The sequence below is a fragment of the Haliotis rufescens genome, unplaced genomic scaffold (genome assembly GCF_023055435.1).
Source record: "Haliotis rufescens isolate VD_foot unplaced genomic scaffold, xgHalRufe1.0.p SCAF_12, whole genome shotgun sequence".
NCBI classification, from domain to species: domain Eukaryota; kingdom Metazoa; phylum Mollusca; class Gastropoda; order Lepetellida; family Haliotidae; genus Haliotis; species Haliotis rufescens.
This window is the reverse complement of record NW_025963802.1, coordinates 41,409,042-41,431,530: the sequence shown is the minus strand read 5'-3', so window position 1 is coordinate 41,431,530 and position 22,489 is coordinate 41,409,042. Positions and strand designations below refer to the sequence as shown.

General features: G+C 41.4%; 1 protein-coding gene across 1 annotated transcript; it reads left to right on the top strand.

Moving 5' to 3' along the window:
- Positions 1–480: 480 nt before the first annotated feature.
- Positions 481–14,041, top strand: LOC124113902 (thyroid peroxidase-like). The gene is made up of 14 exons (XM_046474379.2): positions 481–552; positions 1,294–1,592; positions 2,368–2,497; positions 4,570–4,769; positions 5,668–5,862; positions 6,409–6,505; positions 6,944–7,050; positions 8,267–8,368; positions 9,751–9,840; positions 10,557–10,717; positions 11,093–11,646; positions 12,158–12,327; positions 12,889–12,988; positions 13,133–14,041. The coding sequence occupies exons 2-14, from the start codon at positions 1,301–1,303 to the stop codon at positions 13,626–13,628; spliced, it is 2,694 nt and encodes an 897-aa protein (XP_046330335.2). The 5' UTR covers positions 481–552; positions 1,294–1,300; the 3' UTR covers positions 13,629–14,041.
- The last annotated feature ends 8,448 nt before the right edge of the window (positions 14,042–22,489 follow it).

The window sequence follows — 22,489 nt, the reverse complement described above, 5'->3', positions numbered from 1 at the left end:
CTGTTGTATAGTGTTTGGACGTTGTCGTGGTGTTGTTGATGTAGCGTTGGGACGTTGTCGTAGAGCTGTTGTATAGTGTTTGGACGTTGTCGTGGTGTTGTTGATGTAGCGTTGGGACGTTGTCGTAGAGCTGTTGTATAGTGTTGGGACGTTGTCGCAGAGCTGTTCATGTAGTGTTTGGATGCTGTCGTAGTGCTGTTGATGTAGTGTTGGGATGCTGTCGCAGTGTTGTTGATGTAGCGTTGGGATGGTCCGACATCCACACTAGTGTTGTCAGCATCCTACATTCAGTTGAAAGGATGGGCATAGCGTCATTCAACATTTTACTTCCTTTCAAGTTCGGCAAATGTGACGCACATTCGCTACATCAGCTGGTCGCAGTCTAGTTGTGTACCTCTCGCTGATTTGTCCTCAGAAGCGGATACGCCGACGATTGGGAGGATCGGCAATGTGATAGGCGGCTGTAAAGATATAAATACCCTCGACGCAAGTGAAAGAATAATAAAGAATATCACTGTCCTGGAAACACGTACAAGCGTTGTTCTGTCTCGGGTAAGTTTTACCGAGGAGTTGATTATCGTTACTGTGCATGTGTTATACAGGATGATAACAGGATTGATTAATTTTTATATTGTTCATATTACTTACATATTATATTACATTTATATTGTTCATATTACTGACTTACCTACATGTCGCTATTTATAGAACTAGGTAATATTGCGCATCTGACTATATTTATATACCGGTGTATCCCACTCAGTCAACACATTGATCAATATGCCGGGAATGAAACAACAAATTTTGTTATATTCCCGTTTTTATTAAGAATTACAGTGAGCGATGAGATAGCTCAACGCAACAGATTTAAAATACAAATTATTTATTAAGACGCTTCTAGTGTAATTACATTTTCAAACCTCCTTTTAATTAATATTCATAATTTACATTAACATGCTTTATTGGTTTGACAGTGCATCACTTTAAATAATTAAACGTTACACTGTATGTGTTCATTGTTAAACCTCTTCTCTATCAGGGGCGGTCGGGTAGCCTAGTGGTTAAAGCTTTCGATCGTCCCGAAGACCCGGGTTCGAATCCCGACATGGGTACAATGTGTGAAGCCCATTTCTGGTGTCCCCCGCCGTGATATTGCTGGAATATTGCTAAAAGCGGCGTAACACCAAACTCACTCACTCACTCTTCTCTATCATACACAGTTTATACAGAACAATTTAGTAATTCGTCGCACTCTACTTTAAGTGTTAACGGTGTTCTATTGTCATTATGCAGAACAACAATGATGAAGCCGACAGCGATTAGTTCGCAGCTGATTCTGCTGCTGATGGTGGCTAAAACTAATGCAGCATTGGCCCCCCTCAGCGTCAACTCTGGAAGCCTCAGCAACCTCAGAGAAGCAAGCATCAGCGACAGTAACCCTGCGAGAATCAGCAACCTCAACGCAGCAAGCATCAGCAACCTCAACACTGCGAGTATCAGGCTGAACAAAGTCGAACAGCAAGTTGCTGTTTCTCAGGCACAATTTCAGCTTGAGGCAGAACGGAGTCAGGAAAGTGCCTTTCAGTCGTTAGGTGAGATACGACTCATAGGGTGCAATAGCGTGGTCCAATCTTTTAAATGCACATAGCTGCTCGCTGTTATGGAGCGTTACTCCGAAAGACCATAGAGTCAGTTCTACAAGACTTGTCGCCTTTATGTAACAACTTTAGGCCGTGGTGTGTAAATAAAGCGACAAAACCCTTGCCATACCCAAAAGAAATCTCTGCATAATAAAGCAGAGTCGATGGTACGATTCCAGCTATATCATGAACATCACTATCACAATCACTATCAAATAGTAATGATACTAGGTGTTCGCGAAAAGGTGAGCATATCCTGCCCAACCGGTGGCACCCGTCACAAACACATGCAAAGGCAAGTCAATTGTTCACCTGAAAAAAACACGGGAACATATGATACAAGTCAAAATAGGGAATTGCATCGGACATAATTTTTGTCCCTGATGCGTCAAATTTGGAAATGTCCTCCCCATGTCTACCATAAAACGTTTTGAAAGCTTTACTGAGGCCTTGAATTTTGTAACTTTGAATAAACAACTTCTGAAACTATTGATTTTGTTAAGGTTCATATTAAGCCAGCTGAGATTTGTGTTTATAAATATAAATGAATACATGATTTCCCATGATGTAATATAACCATCCTACGCAGTATCATTGTAAGGTGCATGTATATGGACATTTTACGAAATATATTTCTAGTTATTGTCATTGAAAACAGACACCTGAATGTGTTTTCCTGCATCTTCCAAATAGCACGACATTGAGTCATGTCCTTTTCTTTCCACAGACCGAGCTGCATCAGAACCTGGCTCTACAACGGACCAGCTCAACAAGTTCACATTCACAGCACCTGAGAGTATTATCAAGGGAAACAACCATCGCCTCAATGTCCTCCAAGTTACACAGTTGCTACAGGCGTAAGCATGCTTCCGAATTGAATTATTTATATAAAGTGAGTGAGTGAGCGAGTGAGTTTGTTGCTTAACGCCACACTCAGCAATATTCCAGCTATATGACGGTGGTCTGTAAATAATCGAGTCTGGACCAGACAATCCAGTGATTGACATCATGAGCTTCGTTCCACGCAACTGGGATACGATGACATGCATCAACCAAGTCAGCGAGCCTGACCACCCGATCCCGTTAGTCGCCTCTTAGGACAAGCATAGGCGCCTTAATATAGAGCCTTTTATACTATTTAGTGTCAAGTCAAGTAGCCACATTTCAGAAGTACGATAAGATGCTTCGATGCATAAACCGAAACAACGCATGATATCACAAAAACGATAAACAATTCCCATTCATCGTTTATGTTTTAAATATGTACCAGGAAAATAATTAAGCACCCTTCTGCTCTTGTGTCCTCTATTTATTTATTTATTTATTTATTGGTTTATTGAAACACGTTTGTTATGATTTACAAAGTGACATACCTATATTGAAATACACAAATATTATTATGACTACTTTCCTTCAGGTATCAGTGAAATCTTAAACATTTGATCAAAATGAGGTCAATGTCATATGTAGACATTTAAAAATAAATAAAGGACGTCCAGAGTGTTTACAAATGTAGGAGTGGTTCTTTTTTCAGGTGCATATGTAGTATATAAATAAGGTCGAATAACAGTTAAGCATAACTTTAGTTTGTAAGCGTTGTTTTATATATAAAGTGGGATTAAACATCCATATACGTATTTGGTATAACTTCTTTATCTGCGGTGAGGCTAGCGCCCTTACAACCCTAACAACAGTCATATGGAAATTTACCTTTTCATGTTCTGTCCTAAGTACGTAGTTTACTCAACCGTATGAAGTGTCCTCGAATGTTAATTGCTTTTGTTTGTATGTCCCAGTGTCCTTCGTAACCCTTCGCTGTCGAGAAAGACCATTGGCTAAATTGTTGGTAGACTGTCGGTTAAAATAAACGTAATATTTATTCAAGGATCGGTTATAAATGCCCTCATATTCAAGACATTCGGCAAGACTGCACCTTGTGTGTACATAAACGCGACAAAACATTTCCATGACAAAAGATCCTGTCATATCGACAGCCAGTTCTGTCCCTACATTATAGCTCTCCTATCAGGAGAAATATAATATTATTATGTCTGCCTACACTTAACCGGGACTTCGAGCCATGATACTTGCATACGATTGATGACTACGTGTGACTACTTGCAGATTAAATTTTTTTAATAAGCCGAGAACGTTTAACGTAGATTTTAGTGAGTGAGTTGGGTTTAACGCCGCTTTTAACAGTATTCCAGTCATATCACGGCGTCTCAGACGTTCACCACTTCGGTGAAACCCACGAGCACGGGTATGGTGCTGACAAATCTAGAAACATAATCGTGGCGAACCGGGATTCGAACCCACAATCATAGGTTTCTGGCGTGCCTAAGGGACGCAACTCTTATTTCATAGAACACTTTATATTCGACACAATGCATCGCCTTATTATGCTACCATGGTACAATAGCAATGGTTACATTAAATAAATGCACTTTCAGCCTTTGTTGAAAAATATGAACACTTTCGTTTTTATAGATATTGTACAATTTGAGGTTGGTTCGCTTGGGCCAGTGCCCAAGGGTGCCAGAATTCGCTGTAAAGAATGCCAGGATCCGCTGACCGCCGTGGTTCGAATCCCACATTAATCACAATCTTGATCCGCGGAGCTACACCGAGCTCGTTGGTGTCATCAAGGTTGTACACGCCTGCGATATGTGTCACTTTGAGTCCTCCTCAACCCTTAGTGAGTGAGTGAGTGAGTATGGTTTTACGCCGCTTTTAGCAATATTCCAGCAAAATCACGGCGGGGGACACCAGAAATGGGCTTCACACATTGTACCCATGTCGGGAATCGAACCCAGGTCTTCGGCGCTCCCCAACCCATAACAAGCGGTGATAAATAGAATACTGTTCAAAGCGGCGTTAAATCGAAGGCATACTTAGAATTAAATATTGGCATCGTTTACTAATGCAGGGCGAACATATCACAAGAGGCCATCCCTTCGGTCCTGAAGAGTGGTTTTGGCCCAAGGCTCAACTGCGCTTCCAGCCTTAAGTGTAGCAGGTCATCCAAGTACCGCACAGCTGATGGTTCCTGCAACAACCTGGCGCACACAAGCTGGGGCAAGGCATCCATTCCAATGAGGCGATGGTTGATCCCAGACTATGATGACGGTGAATATTTTGAGAACATGTTTTCTACACAATGTTTTTTAATATAAGTTGGGGCACGGGTGATCCAGTCGTGTTAGGCGCCCTGTGCGAATTTGCGTTCTTTAGGCGTAACAGATACCTATGATCGTGGGTTCGAATCCCCAATTTGTCCTGATGCTTTTTTAAGGATTTTGAGCACCAGACCAGTGCTTGTAAGATTAAACAAAGGGGAAGCAACTCCTGCATCAATTCGGAATTTCCCATAACATCAGGCTGACATGCCGTGATTTATCTGATGAGTGAGTGAGTGAGTATGGTTTTACGCCGCTCTTAGCAATATTCCAGCAATATCACGGCGGGGATTTATCTGATGTACTTTTGAAATCGGTTATATCGGTGAAATCAAATAATCCCATTCTCTCTAAAATACATATTCAAAGCCATTATGATGTCATGTTATGATTAATATTGTTATCATATTAGTGGCTGTGGAATTTTTAATTGAGCACATGATTTCACTACGCAGGGTATACATTATACTATGGTGGTCTTGTAGGATAATCCTTTGGGGTGTGATGGTAATTATTATCTCGTTATTCGGTTCTTTATATAAGGGGACCACAGGTGGCCTAGTCGTCTAAGACGCCGCGATTCGCTGTGCAGAGTTGCGTCCCTTTGGCACGCCAGAAACATATGATTGTGGGTTCGAATCCCGTTCGCCCTGATTATGTTTCTAGGTTTGTCAGCACCATCCCCGTGCTCTTGGGTTTCACCTATGTGGTAAATGTCTGAGACCTACATTACTTCGGGCTTTCCTCCAACATAAAGCTGACACGCCGCTGGAATACTGTTAAAAGTGGCGTTAAACCTAATTCACTCACTCTTTATATAAGTTTCCTAAATCTGGAATCTGTTTTAGGTGTCTCTTCCCCACGAGAAAAAGCCACCCTAGGGTCGTCCTCAAAGTTACCCAGTGCCCGCCTGGTCAGCACGACTGTCCACACCCCGTCAACAAACGCTGACCGCCACGCCTCCTACACCCACATGTTGATGCAGTGGGGTCAGTTCCTGGATCACGACATCACCAGCACGCCAACACAGCAGCTGTCTGGAAGTAAGAGTAAAAGCTTTTGTGAAGATGATATTTAAGAAATGAAATTTGCTCTACCCCTGTGTGTAGTGTAATAAACTAGTATTGATGAAGCACAAGGATGATTATAATAGTTCAGGGCAAACTTTATAACACTACGCATGGAGGTACATTTCTAAGATGCCGAATTTAAAACTAATCAGAGTTTTATTGGAGACAGTGTTTTACTTGCCGTAAATTGAAAATCCTGGAACAGGGCTAACTGACGGGCTGTTCCACTCGAATGCCTGTGCCCTTAGGTTAAGAGACATATTTATGTTTTAAACATAATACAACATCACTAAAATGCGTAGTTTATTATTTAAAAAGGTCATATTTCCTTATCAGTTCATTGTGTGGTTATCCATAAACCCATGAAGCAATAAGGTTTTTTAAATTATTTTTTTATTAATTTGCTTCAATGTAATCACGTGAAACATTCCACAAGTGCATTGTGGGGCCGAGCTAACATGTCAACATAACCGAGGCAAACCCATTGTACTATTCCTACTTATGTCCTTTTCGATACAGGTCCGTATGGCGGTTCTATTGGGTGCTGTGGTTCTAGCTTTCATAAAGGAAAGAGAGCAGCATTTAGAGCACCACCGCTATCACGTCCATTCAACAGGTGGGCACATTACAATTATACCTAGGCTCCTATACATTATCCGCATTTGCCCGTCAACCTTTATCGTTCCGTCAGACATTTTGGGAATCAATGATTACTTTACTTGTAATTGTTTGTATATTACATAATTGAAAATTGTATTTTCCGACGTACACAAAACTAAGATCGCAATGATAGCGATAAGAACGTGAAAATGTCTCGACACACTATGTTCTGACTAGCTGTGCGCTTCTCATCAAAACAAACGTCGTCGCGATCATGATGATATTCTATATTAGTACTTTATATAAATGAGACCTTATTTACTTTTCTTGGTCTTAATACTACCATTCCAGAACACACACAATAGTGGTAAGTCTTTATTAAAGCTTTAAATGTATACACTCTGTCACATTGATCCTTTGTTGTTTTGTAACGATCAGTATTTGGTCCTTGCAGGCCCCAGTGCTTCCCCATCGATATTCCACAACCCGATCGACACTTCAGGTCAACCTGCATGAACTTCGTGCGCTCGGTTCAAGTAGCGAACGCCGACTGCCAAGCAGGTAATGTGATACACATACTTTTATAAGATATTATGACGTTATATACGGGTGACACGGTGTGGTGCCGTGAGTTGGGTTTTACGCCGCTTTGAACAGTATTTCATTTGTATCAGGGTATGTCAGCTTAATGTGAGATGAAGTCCGAAGTGATGCAAATCTTAGACGTTTACCATTTTTGTAAACTACGGTTATAACGAGCACGCTTATAACGAACTGACGGATATAACGAACTTACTTTTTGGCCCCGACTACTTGCTGTAGTCATGCTAGGGGGCACGGGTGGCCCATTCGTCTAAGGCGCCGCGATTCGCTGTGCAGAGTTGCGTCCCTTGGGCACGCCAGAAATCTATGATTGTTGGTTCGAATCCCGGTTCGCCCCGATTATGTTTCTAGGTTTGTCAGCACCGTACCCGTGCCCGTGGGTTTCACCGAAGTGGTAAACGTCTGTGACCTGCATCACTTCGGGCTTTCCTCCCACATTAAGCTGCCACGCCGCGATATAACTGGAATACTGTTAAAAGCGGCGTTTAACCAAACTCACTCACTCACTCACTGTAGTCATGCTGTATATGTACTTATAACGAACTACGGTTATAACGAACTAAAATTAGTAGTCCCTTTGAGTTCGTTATAACCGTACTTTACTGTATTGTAATAATAATCGAGCACAGGTATAACAGGAGTCATGACAAAACAGGCATCAGGGCGAATCTGAGATTCGAACCAACGACATAGGATTCGGGCACGTCTAATGAGGTGAGGTGAGGTGAAATTGGGTTTAACGTCGCGTCCAAGATTATTGCACTTATATAGCGACGTGCATGCACGTGTGTGTGTGTGGCTGCTTGTACTAGTCCGGACTGATGCCGATTTATAGTGCTAGCTCACTGAGATACCATGCCGCAGTTAACATGAATACCCCACTCAGACACAGTATACTGACTCCGAGCCGACCAGTCCTTGTTTTAGCCCCTGAATGTCGAGCGCCAGACAGGGTAACAACAAGTACCATCTTTTAACGTCTTTTGGTATGACGCGGCCGGGGATCGAACCCCGGACCTTCCGCTCTCCGGGCGGACGCTCTACCACAAGACCACGGAGGCACGTCTAATGGAAAGACATTCGGCGAGTTGTGCCGCATGAGACACCTTCCCGTGCCCCGTATGGTGCAGTGACACATACTCGATGTTTCAATGGCACAATATGCTTGTTCCAGCTCCCGTGGAACAGCTGAACCAGATCACAGCCTACATAGACGCCTCACAGGTGTACGGGTCGTCACAGGGGGAACAGAACAAGCTACGCACATTTGTTGACGGTAGGAACGATCATCATAATAATGTTTTCATTTCCTCAAACTTATGACTCATTTATTCCATGTTCCCAAGTCAAGCTTTCGGTGATAATATAAACGAAAGTAACATCTAATCAGAGTTCAGATAGAAATAAAAACACGCTTCACAGAATTCGATAATTCACCACTGTCACATTAAATGTGACCCGTGAAGATCCGGGATAGAATAGGTCTTCAGCAACCGAACGCCGTAAACGGCGACTATGCTTGTCGTAAGACGCGACTAACGGGATCGGATGGTTAGGCTCGCTGACTTGGTTGATGCATGTCACCGTATCCCAATTGCGTGGATCGGTGCTCATGATGTCATTCACTGGATTGTCTGGTCTGGATTCGATTTTTTACAGACCGCCGTCATAGAGCTGGAATATTGCTGAGTGCGGTGTTAAATAACAAACACACACACAAACATATTAAATATAATTTCGAGTAGCGCCTATTATATTGTATAGTATATATATGATATATGTCATAGTTCTTGCAAGAGGTATTGGCGTTGATTTTCGGGTCTCGAAAATTTTCATCTGCTTGTACAATTCTGTTTTGAAGTCCACACTCCGGGGCAGTGATAACTTAACATTACACCACTGCCACAGGCTAATTTGCATATCACGCGACCGGACGTTTCTCTTCTTTGTAATCAAACTCGTTCATTCTGAAATCAGAACAGACTGGCCTTATGCAAGCCTTTCGGTGTGTTTTGCATATTGGTTTGCATAATTACCCTTAAACTGCGACAGTGAGGTGCATGACAATATAATTTGTACATCAAATTATATGACCATATCGCTAGGTCTCCGTTGGGCTTCGATGACAGCACGTGGAGCCGTACAACCAATGTTAACAAGAGATAACTACGCAAATGGAAATAGTTTTTCAATTTTTGTGATATTTCTCAATTAAGTTTAATATTATATGACATATGTTTATCAAGATGCGTAGACTCGTCAAAATGAAACATATGAAAAACATATGCAATATTTGTATAGACTGAGTAAGATGTGACAAATCATCACATGGCGCTGACCTGTGGCGGAAGTACTATGCTGGCCGCATGGAAGTCTGGTAGAAGAGTGGTTGAGGTCACACAAGTTCTTCCGTCATTAACAATGAAAGACGTTACCTACAATATTTCGGAGAATGCAATGAAACCATCGAAACAATGGGACCATAGGATGTGAACAAGTCATCAATCGTGAAGAACTAATAATTATTTTCAGGGAGACTTACGATAACAGTTTTCTTCAGATAAGCAGAACTTCCGTGGTTACGTGGAAACATGAAATCTAAGTCTGCAATCAATCCAATCTTTCAGGAAGTTATAATTACATTGAACCTTGTTTCAGGTCAGCTGAAGATGAAATCGACTCACTTGCCAAGCGATTCAAAACGAAGTTGTACAACACCAAGCAGCCCCAGCTACTGTTTCCTAGCAGGTAGGTAGAGCGTGTACGGACCAAAATATGTGCAGATGTTTTCACACACTGAGTGAGTGAGTTTGGTTAAACGCCGCTTTTAACAGTTTTCCAGTTATATCACGGCGTGTCAGCTTAATGTGGAAGGAAAGCCAGAAGTGATGCAGGTCTCAGACGTTTACCACTTCGGTGAAACCCACGAGCACGGGTATGGCGCTGACAAACCTAGAAACATAATCGGGGCGAACCGGGATTCGAACCCGCAATCATAGGTTTCTGGCGTGCCCAAGGGACGCAACTCTGCACAGCGAATCGCGGAGCCTTAGATGACTGGGCCACCCGTGCCCCCTGTTTCGACATAATATTAAAGTATAGTACTATGGTTATAATTAATATCATGCATTAAACATGATGTGATAAGCTATTGTGTTCTGCTCTTTTTATATTCATGTTCTAGCTCATAATCTGAGAACATTATGAATCATTTAATCGAAGAACGTTGGAAATTTAAAAGGTATGCATGTTGTTGCGTACATGGGAACATAATATGGCATTTCGTGATTGTCCAGTGTACTTCATACATAACTCTATTGAACTTTGATGAATCACTGCGCCAAGGGCATTTTAATACTGGAGACAACGTTTTTCGTCCTTGCAAATGAGCTTGTCAGAAAATAAAAATAACACCAAAAGACCAGAATACTTGTTTTGGCCTAAAGGAACAATTATCTTTCAAGGTGACCACCGAGTGAATGAGAACCCGACTCTACAGAGCCTGCACACCATCTTCATGAGAGAACACAACCGTATAGCAAGGAAGCTGAAGCAACTGAACTGTCACTGGAGTGATGAGAGAATCTTCCAGGAAGCCAGGAAGATAGTCGGCGCTATCATACAGGTTGGTATTTTCTAGTTTTCTAGATTTTACAGATTTTTTCAGCCGCCGTCTATATGTTCATTTATTGTAACTTTTATCGATTATTACGAGGACCCAAAGATCTAGTGCGAATATCGATTTGGGGGCGATTCTCACAGTCGTTCCGCTTATGATTCTTGGTCTGTCTGACCATACTCATCCTCTTGGGTTTCACGAAAATGGTCAGCGACTAAAATCTGCACGATTTTCGTAAGAACTTGACAAGCCATGATTATCTGATGTACTGTTTAATGTATCGATCAACCGCACTCACTCATGTAAATATGACATGTAAACTGATCACGTTATATCTATGTACTGCGAATGAATGTAAATTAAATGTACTCGGGATTTCAGAAAATCACGTACGATGAATACTTGCCTATTATCATGGGCCAGCAAGCCATGACCCAATATGGCTTGCCAATTGGATCTGGGAGCAGTTACGCCAACGTATACAGCACTACGACCGACGCCAGCATCAGGAACGCCTTCGCTACGGCGGCTTTCAGAATGGGACACTCCATGATTCACAGCTTCTTAGCTAGCTACAGCTCTTCATATAGTAATCTCGGCCAGGACCAACTAAGCAAGACCTTCGGCAACACGAATCTCATTTTGAACGCCAACAACAGGAAGGTGGACCATTATTGTAGAGGGCTGGTTAAGGACGGTGTTCAGAATGCAGAACACAAACTGACGCAGGAGGTCACGGACAAGTTGTTTGCTGACAGTAACGGCAATAGTCTGGACCTGGCAGCTCTCAACATCCAGAGAGGAAGAGACCACGGGCTACCGTCTTACACCAAGTGGAGGAAGTACTGTAACGTTCCAACAGCTACATCCTTCGCCGGTCTGGCCTCCACGACACACACAACAACTACAGCGAACCTTTTGAAGAGCGTTTATAAGTGAGTGCGGTCCCTTTTCAGAAGAATATATTTTCTATTGAATCAGGTAGTAAAGTATATGTAATTGTACATGTGCATTTAGCTGTACTTCTTCTTAACAACAGCTTCCTTTGAGTCTAATATAACAATAATTGATAATGAAATGGAAAGACCGCTTACTATTTATATAATCAGTTGGTAGACAGAACAGTTAATCAGAACTCTCATTTTTGCTCTTTGGGACTACTGTTTTATTTAAATGTTTTTGTGGAAAGTGGGAGAGCCAAACGGTTAGAGCGTTCGCTCGTCATGCCGAAGGCCCGGGTTCTAATTCCCACATAGGTAAAATATGTGAAGCCATTACTGGTTGTGCCCCCTCCGTCTTCCTCTGCCGTGATACCGCGGGAATATGTAAAAAGTGGCGGAAGCTGACAAGTAGAAAAGACGTAGAGAGTGCTTTTTCTGCAGATGTAAACGCCTTTGAGCCAACACCCTGAATCACACCGATCCATAGTTACATGTCTCTTTCCAGACACATCGACGACATTGACCTGTTTCCTGGGGCTCTGTCTGAGAAGCCTGTTCCAGGAGGACTTCTGGGACCGACATTTACCTGTCTCCTTGGGAAGCAGTTCCAGGCCCTGAAGGAAGGAGACCGATTCTGGTTTGAAGAGAACAACGCATATGTGAAATTTACTCCGAGTGAGTTATATTATGTTGCGACAGTTAGTGGTATTGAATTACAATAAACTCAATCATTTGTAAAATGATTATATGTACGATTATACGTATGATGGATAATGAATGGAGAGTTGTGTTATGTATATATTTGAGGCAGGCAAAGTATATGTAACATCGCTTTTATAACGATTTATCAACATAAGTGAAGGAGGTTTTTTCTGTCGATGTAGTTCTGCTTTCGCTAACGATCGACTTGGATAGTCGGGAGGAAAATTGACAAAAAATTAATTTGCCTCATGTTAATCTCTCTCTGATCACATACGCAATTGTTGTTACTGTTGATCTTCCGCCTACTATATATATATATATATATATATATATATATATATATATATATATATATATATATATACTGTACCAAGCCTTGCTGGACAACGGTATAAGGATCTATGTGGAAAAAATGAAGTGGTTATACATAAGTTTTGTATGCTTAAAAATCTCACAAGTAATGTTACTCTTGAGTCATAGGTTATAATTAAAAGTATCAGTTTCTTTAATGTATACAATTATGATTATTATCAGACCAGCTGAATGAGATCCGGAAAGCCAGTCTGTCCAGGGTAGTGTGCGACAATACGGACACCTACAAGATTCAGAAGAACGCTTTCATCAAGGGATCTCCGTAAGTAGCATTCAATACTTTGCGTTTATAAAACAATGTGAATTTTCACTTGCAAAATTTTATTAACACGTATACAGCAAAAATACCCGTTTTGCTCATCCACACTTATAATAAGGAATTTTGTGAATTTAACCTATTTTCCAGGGTCTCATGCGGTTCACTGGGTGAAATTAACCTCAACCACTGGAATGAGCCGAGCACAGGCACCTGGAACACCTGGACGTCCTGGGGAACATGCTACTCCAACAGACAAAGTAGGAGACGCTCATGCAAGACCTGTGGCTGCACTGGTCAGAGCTCACAGAGTCGTAAATGTGGAGGATGTAGTTGGTCAAGCTGGGGACAATGGAGTAGCTGTGTGTCCGGAAGAAGAAGTCGCTCACGGTATTGTCCCAACAACCAATGGCGTGGTCGCAGACGGGCGGTGTTGGAGGAGCAACTTCGTCCTAGGTTTCCTATCGATCCTATTGGTCCATATGATCCGATTGGTCCTATTGATCCCATCGATCCTATTGATCCTATTCGTCCATGTTCGTGTAGCGGGTCCAGCAGACAATATGGATCCTGCGGGTGGAACTATGATAGAGGTCCTGTGGACTTTGAAATGGCTAGAGAGGAGAGATTTGCGCCATTGGCATAGTATCTGGATCATGAGAAGAAACAGCCTTGGCTTTACACTGTCGGTAATACTACGGGAAACGAGTGTCGCGTGTTTCTTGTCTGTCAATAGTCTGCTGAAAAAAATAATAATAAAAAATGTCCCTTTGTACTTGATCTTCATGTATGTATTCATCGCAAAATATACCCATTAATATTAGGATAATCATACAAAATATACTATCCATGTCCTTATTTAGTCCCACAAGCTGCGAGTAGCTGTAATATTGCTGATGCGGCGTAAAACAATACTTATTCATTCATTCGTCCCACAAACTTGATCTCGAGTACATTTATTTTTGTTACACTGTCAAATGTATATTGGATAGAAACAATACTCATGTTATTCAGGTCTTTGTTCTTGTCAGTTTGATGAATAAAATTTTGTTGTCACAAGATTTGTGTTATTGTATGTTACTAAAACATTGACTGTGGGTTCTTTCACTGATATGATGAATGAGTGAGTTTGGCTGAACGCTTCTTTGACCAGCATTTCGGTCATTTTACATGACGGCGTGTCAGTTTAACGGGAATGTTAAAAAATACGCTTATCGTAAAGACGCTTACCACTGATGCTGACACATAAGGGCTCGAACCCATGGTCATTGGATCCTGGCGCTAAGGGCCGCAAATGATCCCGGCATAGTTATTGAGACGCCATCTCCACCGTTGTATTGGTAAGCTAATACGTCGTTCCCAAATCTGTTTAATTGTAATATGTCAAAACCGTTGATGTATTTTGTAATTCTCCACCATCGTTGTTGTATACTATTTTAACACGTCACAAGCATTGCTGTACTGTTTAAAACACATGTATACAAAAAAAACGTCATGTAATTGTTGTATAATTAATGTAAACGTCACAAACGTTGCTATATTATTGAAATACGTCACAACCGTTTCTGTATTATTGTAAGACGTCACAACCGTTACTGTCATAATGTATTACGTCACAACCGTTTCTGTATTATTGTAACACGTTACAACCGTTGTTGTAATTTTGTAGTACGTTACAACCGATGCTATATTATTGTAATACGTCACAACCGTTGCTGTAATATTGTAATACGTCACAACCGTTGCTGTATTATTGTAGTACGTCATAACCATTACTGTAATATTGTAATACGTCACAACAGTTACTTTAATATTGTAATACGTCGCAACCGTTGCTGTATTATTGTAATACGTCACAACCGATGCTGTATTATTGTAATAGGTCACAACCGATGCTGTATTATTGTAATACGTCACAACCGTTGCTGTAATACTGTAATACGTCACAACCGTTGCTGTAGTATTGTAATACGTCATAACCATTACTGTAATATTATAATACGTCGCAACCGTTGCTGTATTATTGTAATACGTCACAACCGTTACTGTAATATTGTAATGCGTCACAACCGTTGCTATATTATTGTAATAGGTCACAACCATTACTGTATTTTTTGTAATACGTTACAGACGTTGCTGTACTTTTGTAGAAGGTTACAACCGTTGCTGTATTATTGTAATAGGTCACAACCGTTACTGTAATATTGTAATACGTCACAACCGTTGCTGTATTATTGTAATAGGTCACAACCGTTGCTGTATTTTTTGTAATACGTTACAGACGTTGCTGTACTTTTGTAGAAGGTTACAACCGTTGCTGTATTATTGTAATAGGTCACAACCGTTACTGTAATATTGTAATACGTCACAACCGTTGCTGTATTATTGTAATTGGTCACAACCGTTGCTGTATTTTTTGTAATACGTTACAGACGTTGCTGTACTTTTGTAGAAGGTTACAACCGTTGCTGTAATATTGTAATACGTCACAACCGTTGCTGTATTATTGTAATAGGTCACAACCGTTGCTGTATTTTTTGTAATACGTTACAGACGTTGCTGTACTTTTGTAGAAGGTTACAACCGTTGTTGTATCATTGTAATGCGTCACAACCGTTGCTGTATTATTGTAATGCGTCACAACCGTTACTGTATTATTGTAATGCGTCACAACCATTGCTGTATTATTGTAATGCGTCATAACCGCTACTGTAGTATTGTAATACGTCACAACCTTTGACGTATCATTGTAATACGTAACAACGGTTCAACATAATCTCCCATTATCTTTCAATACACTTCTCATATCGATAGTGAAGCTTTTGAATTCCAGTCAGGAATACGTTTTCTGAAGCCACCCTGAAATACGCATTCAAGGCAGCCTTGAGGTCATCGTTGTGGTCATAGCGCTTTCCATGAACGCGTTCTTTCAGTTTAGGAAACAGGTGTAAATCACTTGGTGTCAGGTCTGGCGAGTATGGAGGGTGGGATAGCTCTTCGAACCCACCTTGTCGCACAGCAGCCTTTGCAAGTGGAGAGGTATAGAAGAGGCATTATCATGAAAAAGTAGAACTCCAGCAGTCAGCGATCCTCGCCGCTTTTCTTTGACAGAATCTCTCAGGCTATGACACAAATCACCATAGCAGGCACCAGTGATAGTCTTTTGACTTTCTAAGTTATCAACAAGAATCACACCCTGTGCATTCCAGAATACAGGGGTCATAACTTTCTTCACTGATCGTAAAGACTTGAATTTCTTTGGTGCTGGAGAAGTGGTACTTGACACATGTTACATGCGGTCATGAATTTCTTGGGGAGTACTTTCTCTATAGTCAAAAACTTGATGACTGCTCGGTTCTCGTTCCTTTCCATTTCTGTGTTCATTTGGACTCCTATCACATTCAACAGACTGTCATTATTATACAAACGGCCTCAACAGACTGTCACTATTATACAAACGGCCTCAACAGACCAAATACACTTGAAATGAACTGCTCAAACAATGTACTACATTGATTAGGTCACTTTTTTATGGCCCAGAGTTGAGAGTTAATCAGGCTTAGAACTATTTGCGAGGGCCTCGTACAACCGTTGCTGTATTATTGAGGTACCACTGTAATACGTAAAAGAGCAATACGCACAATCGCCGTATTCCATTTAAATGTACCAGCACTATGAATATTTATTACATTGTAACATTTATATTTCGCATAAACTTTGAAGGGATATGTTGTGCACAAGTAGACTTTATAGATGATTCTCGTCTATTTTAAAACTTTAATACTATAATACTATTGTATACGTGTTGTATTTAATATATATGTACAAGTATGTTATGACTGCGTCCGTCCATAGGCCTTCTCGTGCGATCATTGTGAATTGACGATGGTGTGCTACCTCGACGTTTCTCCTGTTGAGTCGTCAGTTTATAAAATATTTAACTGAGAATTTAACGCAACAATACCCTGATAAAATCAAATTGATTTGTTTTAAAGTAAAATGTTGTATGTGCATTCGGTGTGCAATATCTACACTTTTAGATTGTCTTTCTGATTAGGTTCATATTCCAGCTATTAACAAATTTCAAGTAAGGATTGTCATCACACCAAGCGCATGTTCATTGGTCTGACACTAGTGCACGGAGTTCCGCGAACGAAGCTGGTGAGGACGCCTGTGGGCACGACGTTGGACTTGATTGACGTGCCACATAGGCTTTTACTGTTACTTGCCTTGGGGCCTTGTCAAAAGTTCAGTGATGCGGAATAAAGAAAGGCGGATGTGTTTCTGTTTCGAGCCCTCGCCCCACTTAAAACTAAATATCATAAACATTGTAATACATGCACTACATTTAAACCAAGACATTGTTTTAACAGGGGACAGTTGAATACTATTGAACACATCGATTTAACATTAAACTAGTTTATTGTCATGACATGTTTTCTGTGAATTGAAAGCACACATGTAACGTCAACGTCGGAGAATAATCAGTGCCTGCTGAAACAGATTTCATTGGAAATAAAAGGCTAAATAGTGATCATGGGCGGATACAGAGCGCACCCCCTTTTTTATTTCGATAAAAATCTTTATTTCTGTATAAATTACCACCAAAGACAATAAATTGATGTTAATTGTGCCCCCCCCACCCCCCCTTTTAAAAAAAGCTGTATCCGCCCCCCCTTTTAAAAAAAGCTGTATCCGCCCATGGTGATGGTGATTATATGAATGGATAACAGAAAATTAGTGATGACACCTGGTGTTCGCAGAAGGTGAGCGTGTCCTTCTCTACCAGGTGCAACCGCCAAGCACACAATGTGCATAAGTAAATATATAATTTCATCCTCTTTCAATCCTAAATTAATTTTTCTCCTTTGAGAAGATCCCTAAGTACACATGTGGGTCACATCGCAGCATGACGCAAAAGGTGTGTTGTCTTCTCGGAAACATTCAGAGTACACTGTCAACATAAAATCCACAGAAACTATTACGCGTTATGTCAAATACAGTGTTGGAGCATAGGGGTCTGAAGTGCCGCAATTTTCCGTGCGGAGTTGCCTCCCTTGGACTGTAATAATGTTTGTTGCGAGACAAGGTTCAGCCTGACTATTCACTCTTCAAAAAATGAAAAGCACAGGTAGATTTTTAGTAAATATATTATGCCTAATAAAGTCGATATATTTAATTTAATATCATAGATACAATTACGAAATTTTGGAGCTCGATAGTCACATGTTGTCGTTGTACAAAGGAATTCAAAACATTTCATTGGCATGTCACATAAGGCCACAATGTTGCGCTGAACTCAGTACCTCTCTGACCGCCCCGGGCAGCAATCACGGCTCTGCATCTGGATAAGTGTATGAATTCTGTCCTGCTGAATTCTGCTTGTAATGTGTTGGCCAGTTGTGGGAGTGTATGTGGTGATCGATTGGGTTGAAATCTGGAGATCTCGACGGCCAGGGCAAGTCGTTGATGTTGGTATTATGAGGTAGTCTACCGTGACACGAGCTGTGTGCGGTGGAGCGTTTCCCTGTTGAAACAACTCCCTCTGGCGGGCAATGATTGGAAGAAGGTGAGGTTGAAGAATTTGAGTCATGTAGCGATTTGCTGTCAAATTTCCCTGAACCACAACCAAGTCAGATCTCGTGGTGTAGGATACGGCCACCCACACCATGACACTATCGCCACCGAATTCGTCGAATTCACGTACACAGTGTGGGGTAAAACGCTCATTTCGACGATGACAAAAACGTTGTCTTCACTCTCGCCGGTGAAGAAGAAACTGTGATTCATTGCTAAACCCCACTCGTCTCCAGTTTCTCATATTCCAAGGCTGTAAGGTATGGCACCAACGCAAACGTCGCTGTCGATGGATCTGTTTCAGAACAGGAACGATGACTGGTCTTCTGGGTCAGATTTCAGCCTCGCGAAGATGGTTCCTGACAATCTGGACCGATATCCCCCTCAAAACAGGATGCGTCCTGCAGTTTTCGTAGCTGTGGCATTGCGAGTACCAGGTGGAACAGTTGAATTTAGCGATCCTGTGCAGGGGTGGTAACTCTTGGTCGGCCGGTACTCGGACGGTCTGCCGTGGAATTGGACTGTGTATGTCGGTCCCAATCCGCGCTGAGTCTCGGCACTTGAAAAATGTTGACAATTGAATGAAAAATATTTGCTTATGCCTTTCTTTTTATAGAAACTACCACGAGTTACGAAGGGCCATAACTTGCACGTGCATTTTGCTTTACTCTTAACCTCCATGACATCGTGTGAAAACAATGCTGTCTAAGAAATTGCAAATCGACAATGGCTGCGTTTTGACGAACCCTTTGTCGAATACAATGTATCAGGCCACCAACATTTTCAAGTAACATATATATATATATATATATATATATATATATATATATATATATATATATATATATATATATACCGGATTTGTTTGTGTAGTTCAGGTTCAATGAACTGCATACTACCTGTGCGTTTCTTTTTTAGAAGAGTGTACTTCTTGGTTGGCCAGTACAATACCCGTGCTGTTTAAAGACTCTGTTCGAGATGTCCTCCCACACATCTAGCTGACAAGCCGCGATATAACTGAAATACTGTTCAAAGTGCCATTGAAACCAACTCAATCATTCATTTGGGTGTTCAGGGTCTGATGAGGACGTACAGACGCTAAAAACAAATAGAGAGAGACGGGCCGAGAAACGGACCGGTCATTAAGTACTTTCAAAGATATATCGCATATGGCCCACGAGCTACGATTGTGGCACCAGGTTTTCCATAAAGACAAATCAATCCTGGCTTGAGTCTGTCGATTGCATGATGAGAGTTTATTCTGAAGACTTCAATGAATTTGAAAACACAGTAGTGTTCGTCTTAATAATAACAAAATGTTTCTCCTAAACAGAACCCAAACGCTTTAGTTTAAACATATCTTATTCACACACGTGAATGGAACTGGTAATGAGCTTTGAATACCAATGCACATAGTTACTTAAATGTGTACAGGGGGCACGGATGGACCAGTCGGCCAAGGCACCGCGATTCGCTGTGTAGATTTGCTCCCTTGGGCACGCCAGAAACCTATGATTGTGGGTTCGAATCCCGGTTCGCCCCGATTATGTTTCTAGGTTTGTCAGCACCATACTCGTGCTCGTGGGCTTCGCCGAAGTGGTAAATGTCTGAGACCTGCATCACTTCGAGCTCTCCTCCCACATTGAGCCGATAAGTCGTGATATAACTGAAATAGTGTTAAAAGCGGCTTTAAACCCAACTCACTCACTCACAAATATGGACAATTATGTAGTCGTGTAAGTTATCTGCATGTCTGCAACCTTTACTCAGACCTCTTTCCTCACTCATTCACTCACCAAGCCACTCACTCACTCGTTGATATTTTATGAAACATTAAGTCTTTGAAAGGCATTTAGAATTTGTGGGTGTTAACTACTTTGTTATGAGGAACACAACGTTTCCGGTATATAACTCACCCGATGAAGGAATAAGTATATACTCCGAAACGTTGTAACCCGTGAAGATCCGGGGTAGAATAGGTCTTCAGCAACCCATACTTGCCGTGAAAGGCGACTACGCTTGTCGTAAAAGGCGACTAACGGGATCGGGTGGTCAGTCACGCTGACTTTGTTGATGCATGTCATCTATCCCGACTGCGTGGCTCGATGCTCATGATGTCAATCACTGGATTGTCTGGTCCAGCCTCGATTATTTACAGACATCCAGTTATTGACATCATGAGCATCTATCCACGCAGTTGGGATCGATGACATGCATCAACCAAGTCCACGCAATTGGGATCGATGATCAGGATTCACGGGTCAGAACCTTTACAACCGCTTCTGGCACTTACAATGTGTAACATGTTCAGAGGGAGATATTTAACACGTAAACATAACACAGTTTTATAATTACATCCCTCTGCTGAGTGTTATAACAGCTATTATACCACACATTGTAGGTATACTCAGTATATTTCTTCGATTTGTGTGATTTGTGAAGGTAAAGCTTTTATTACCATATAGCAACCGATCGGTTTTACATGGCGTATCATATGTTTAAATTGGATAAGCATAAGAATTATTTTATAAACGTTTAAAAAAGCACTATCAACATACAGTGTCTGACACTTGAATAGAAATATTTCATCTTCCGTCACAGGGTTCCTTTTAAGTCCCAGCACAGAGAATCCAATCTCCAACCGACGTATTTTTATGTGCGCTTGTTACATATTTTATTTTCATTAGGAAACAATTATTTTGATTATTTATAACTGGGACTCATGAAGGGTGTCTTTGTGGCGTCACAGGTAAATCAGCAGAATACATGAAACTACTACTTGGACGTACACTCTTACATGTCCAGGTATTTCTGGCTTCATTGATACGTCTATATACAAGTATATGTGACATGTTCATTCACATTTTAAAGAGCAAGAAGCAGCCCTAAAACCGTGTGTACAATAAAGATTGAAGTTGCTATCCTTAATATTCCTTGGCGCGTTGCGGTCGGTGAGATTAAGGGGAGTCATGAAAATACGACACATCAAAAGAGGTGGTCGGCACAATTTTTTCACAACTATGAGGGGAAGACCCGGGAGCACGAAACAATGACACAGTTCGACTTTATGTCAAACTAAAAGTTAAATATTTGAACAATATTTAGGGACTGGTCATAAATTAGGTTGGAGGGGTGTGGGGTGTGTGTGTGTGTGTGTGTGAGTGTGTGTGTGTGTGGGGTGGGGGGGGGGGGGGAGTGGGGGGGGGGGTGGGGTGGGGTGGGGGTGGGGTGGTTGTGTTGACATGTATTTTGGGGGACCGGATAGCAAAATATGATACAGTCCAAAGACCAACCCCATCTCAACTCCCCACCCAGCCCCTATAATAAATGTCCAGTCTCTTAGCTATCATATCATTCTCCATTGACGATTGACAAAATTCATTAAAACAGACATAAAATATATGTACAACACCATTTTCCGAACAATAAGAATATTTTGAAATATTTCTACCACCACTAATGTCAGAGCCTTGAAGATCACGACATGATGTTCGGTGCATGTACACACATTCCGTGTGTATGTGAGATTGTGTGTGGTGTGGGAGAATATGTGTGGTGTGTATAAGAGAGAGAGAGAGTGTGTGTGTGTGTGTTTGTGTGTGAGAGAGAGAGAGAGAGAGAGTATGTGTGTTTGTGTGAGAGAGAGTGTGTGTGTGTGAGAGAGAACTTGTGTGTGTATGTGTGAGAGAGCGTTTGTGAGAGAGAGTACTAGTGTGTGTTTGTGTGAAGGGAGGGTGTGAGAGAGAGCACTAGTGTGTATTTGTGTGTGAGAGAGGGTGTGTGTGAGAGAGAAAGCACTAGTGTGTGTTTGTGTGTGAGAGAGTGTGTGTGTATGTGTGAGAGAGAGTGTGTGTGTGAGTGTTTGTGTGAGAGAGTGTATGTGAGAGAGAACATTGGTGTTTGTGTGAGAGAATGTGTGTGTGTGAGAGA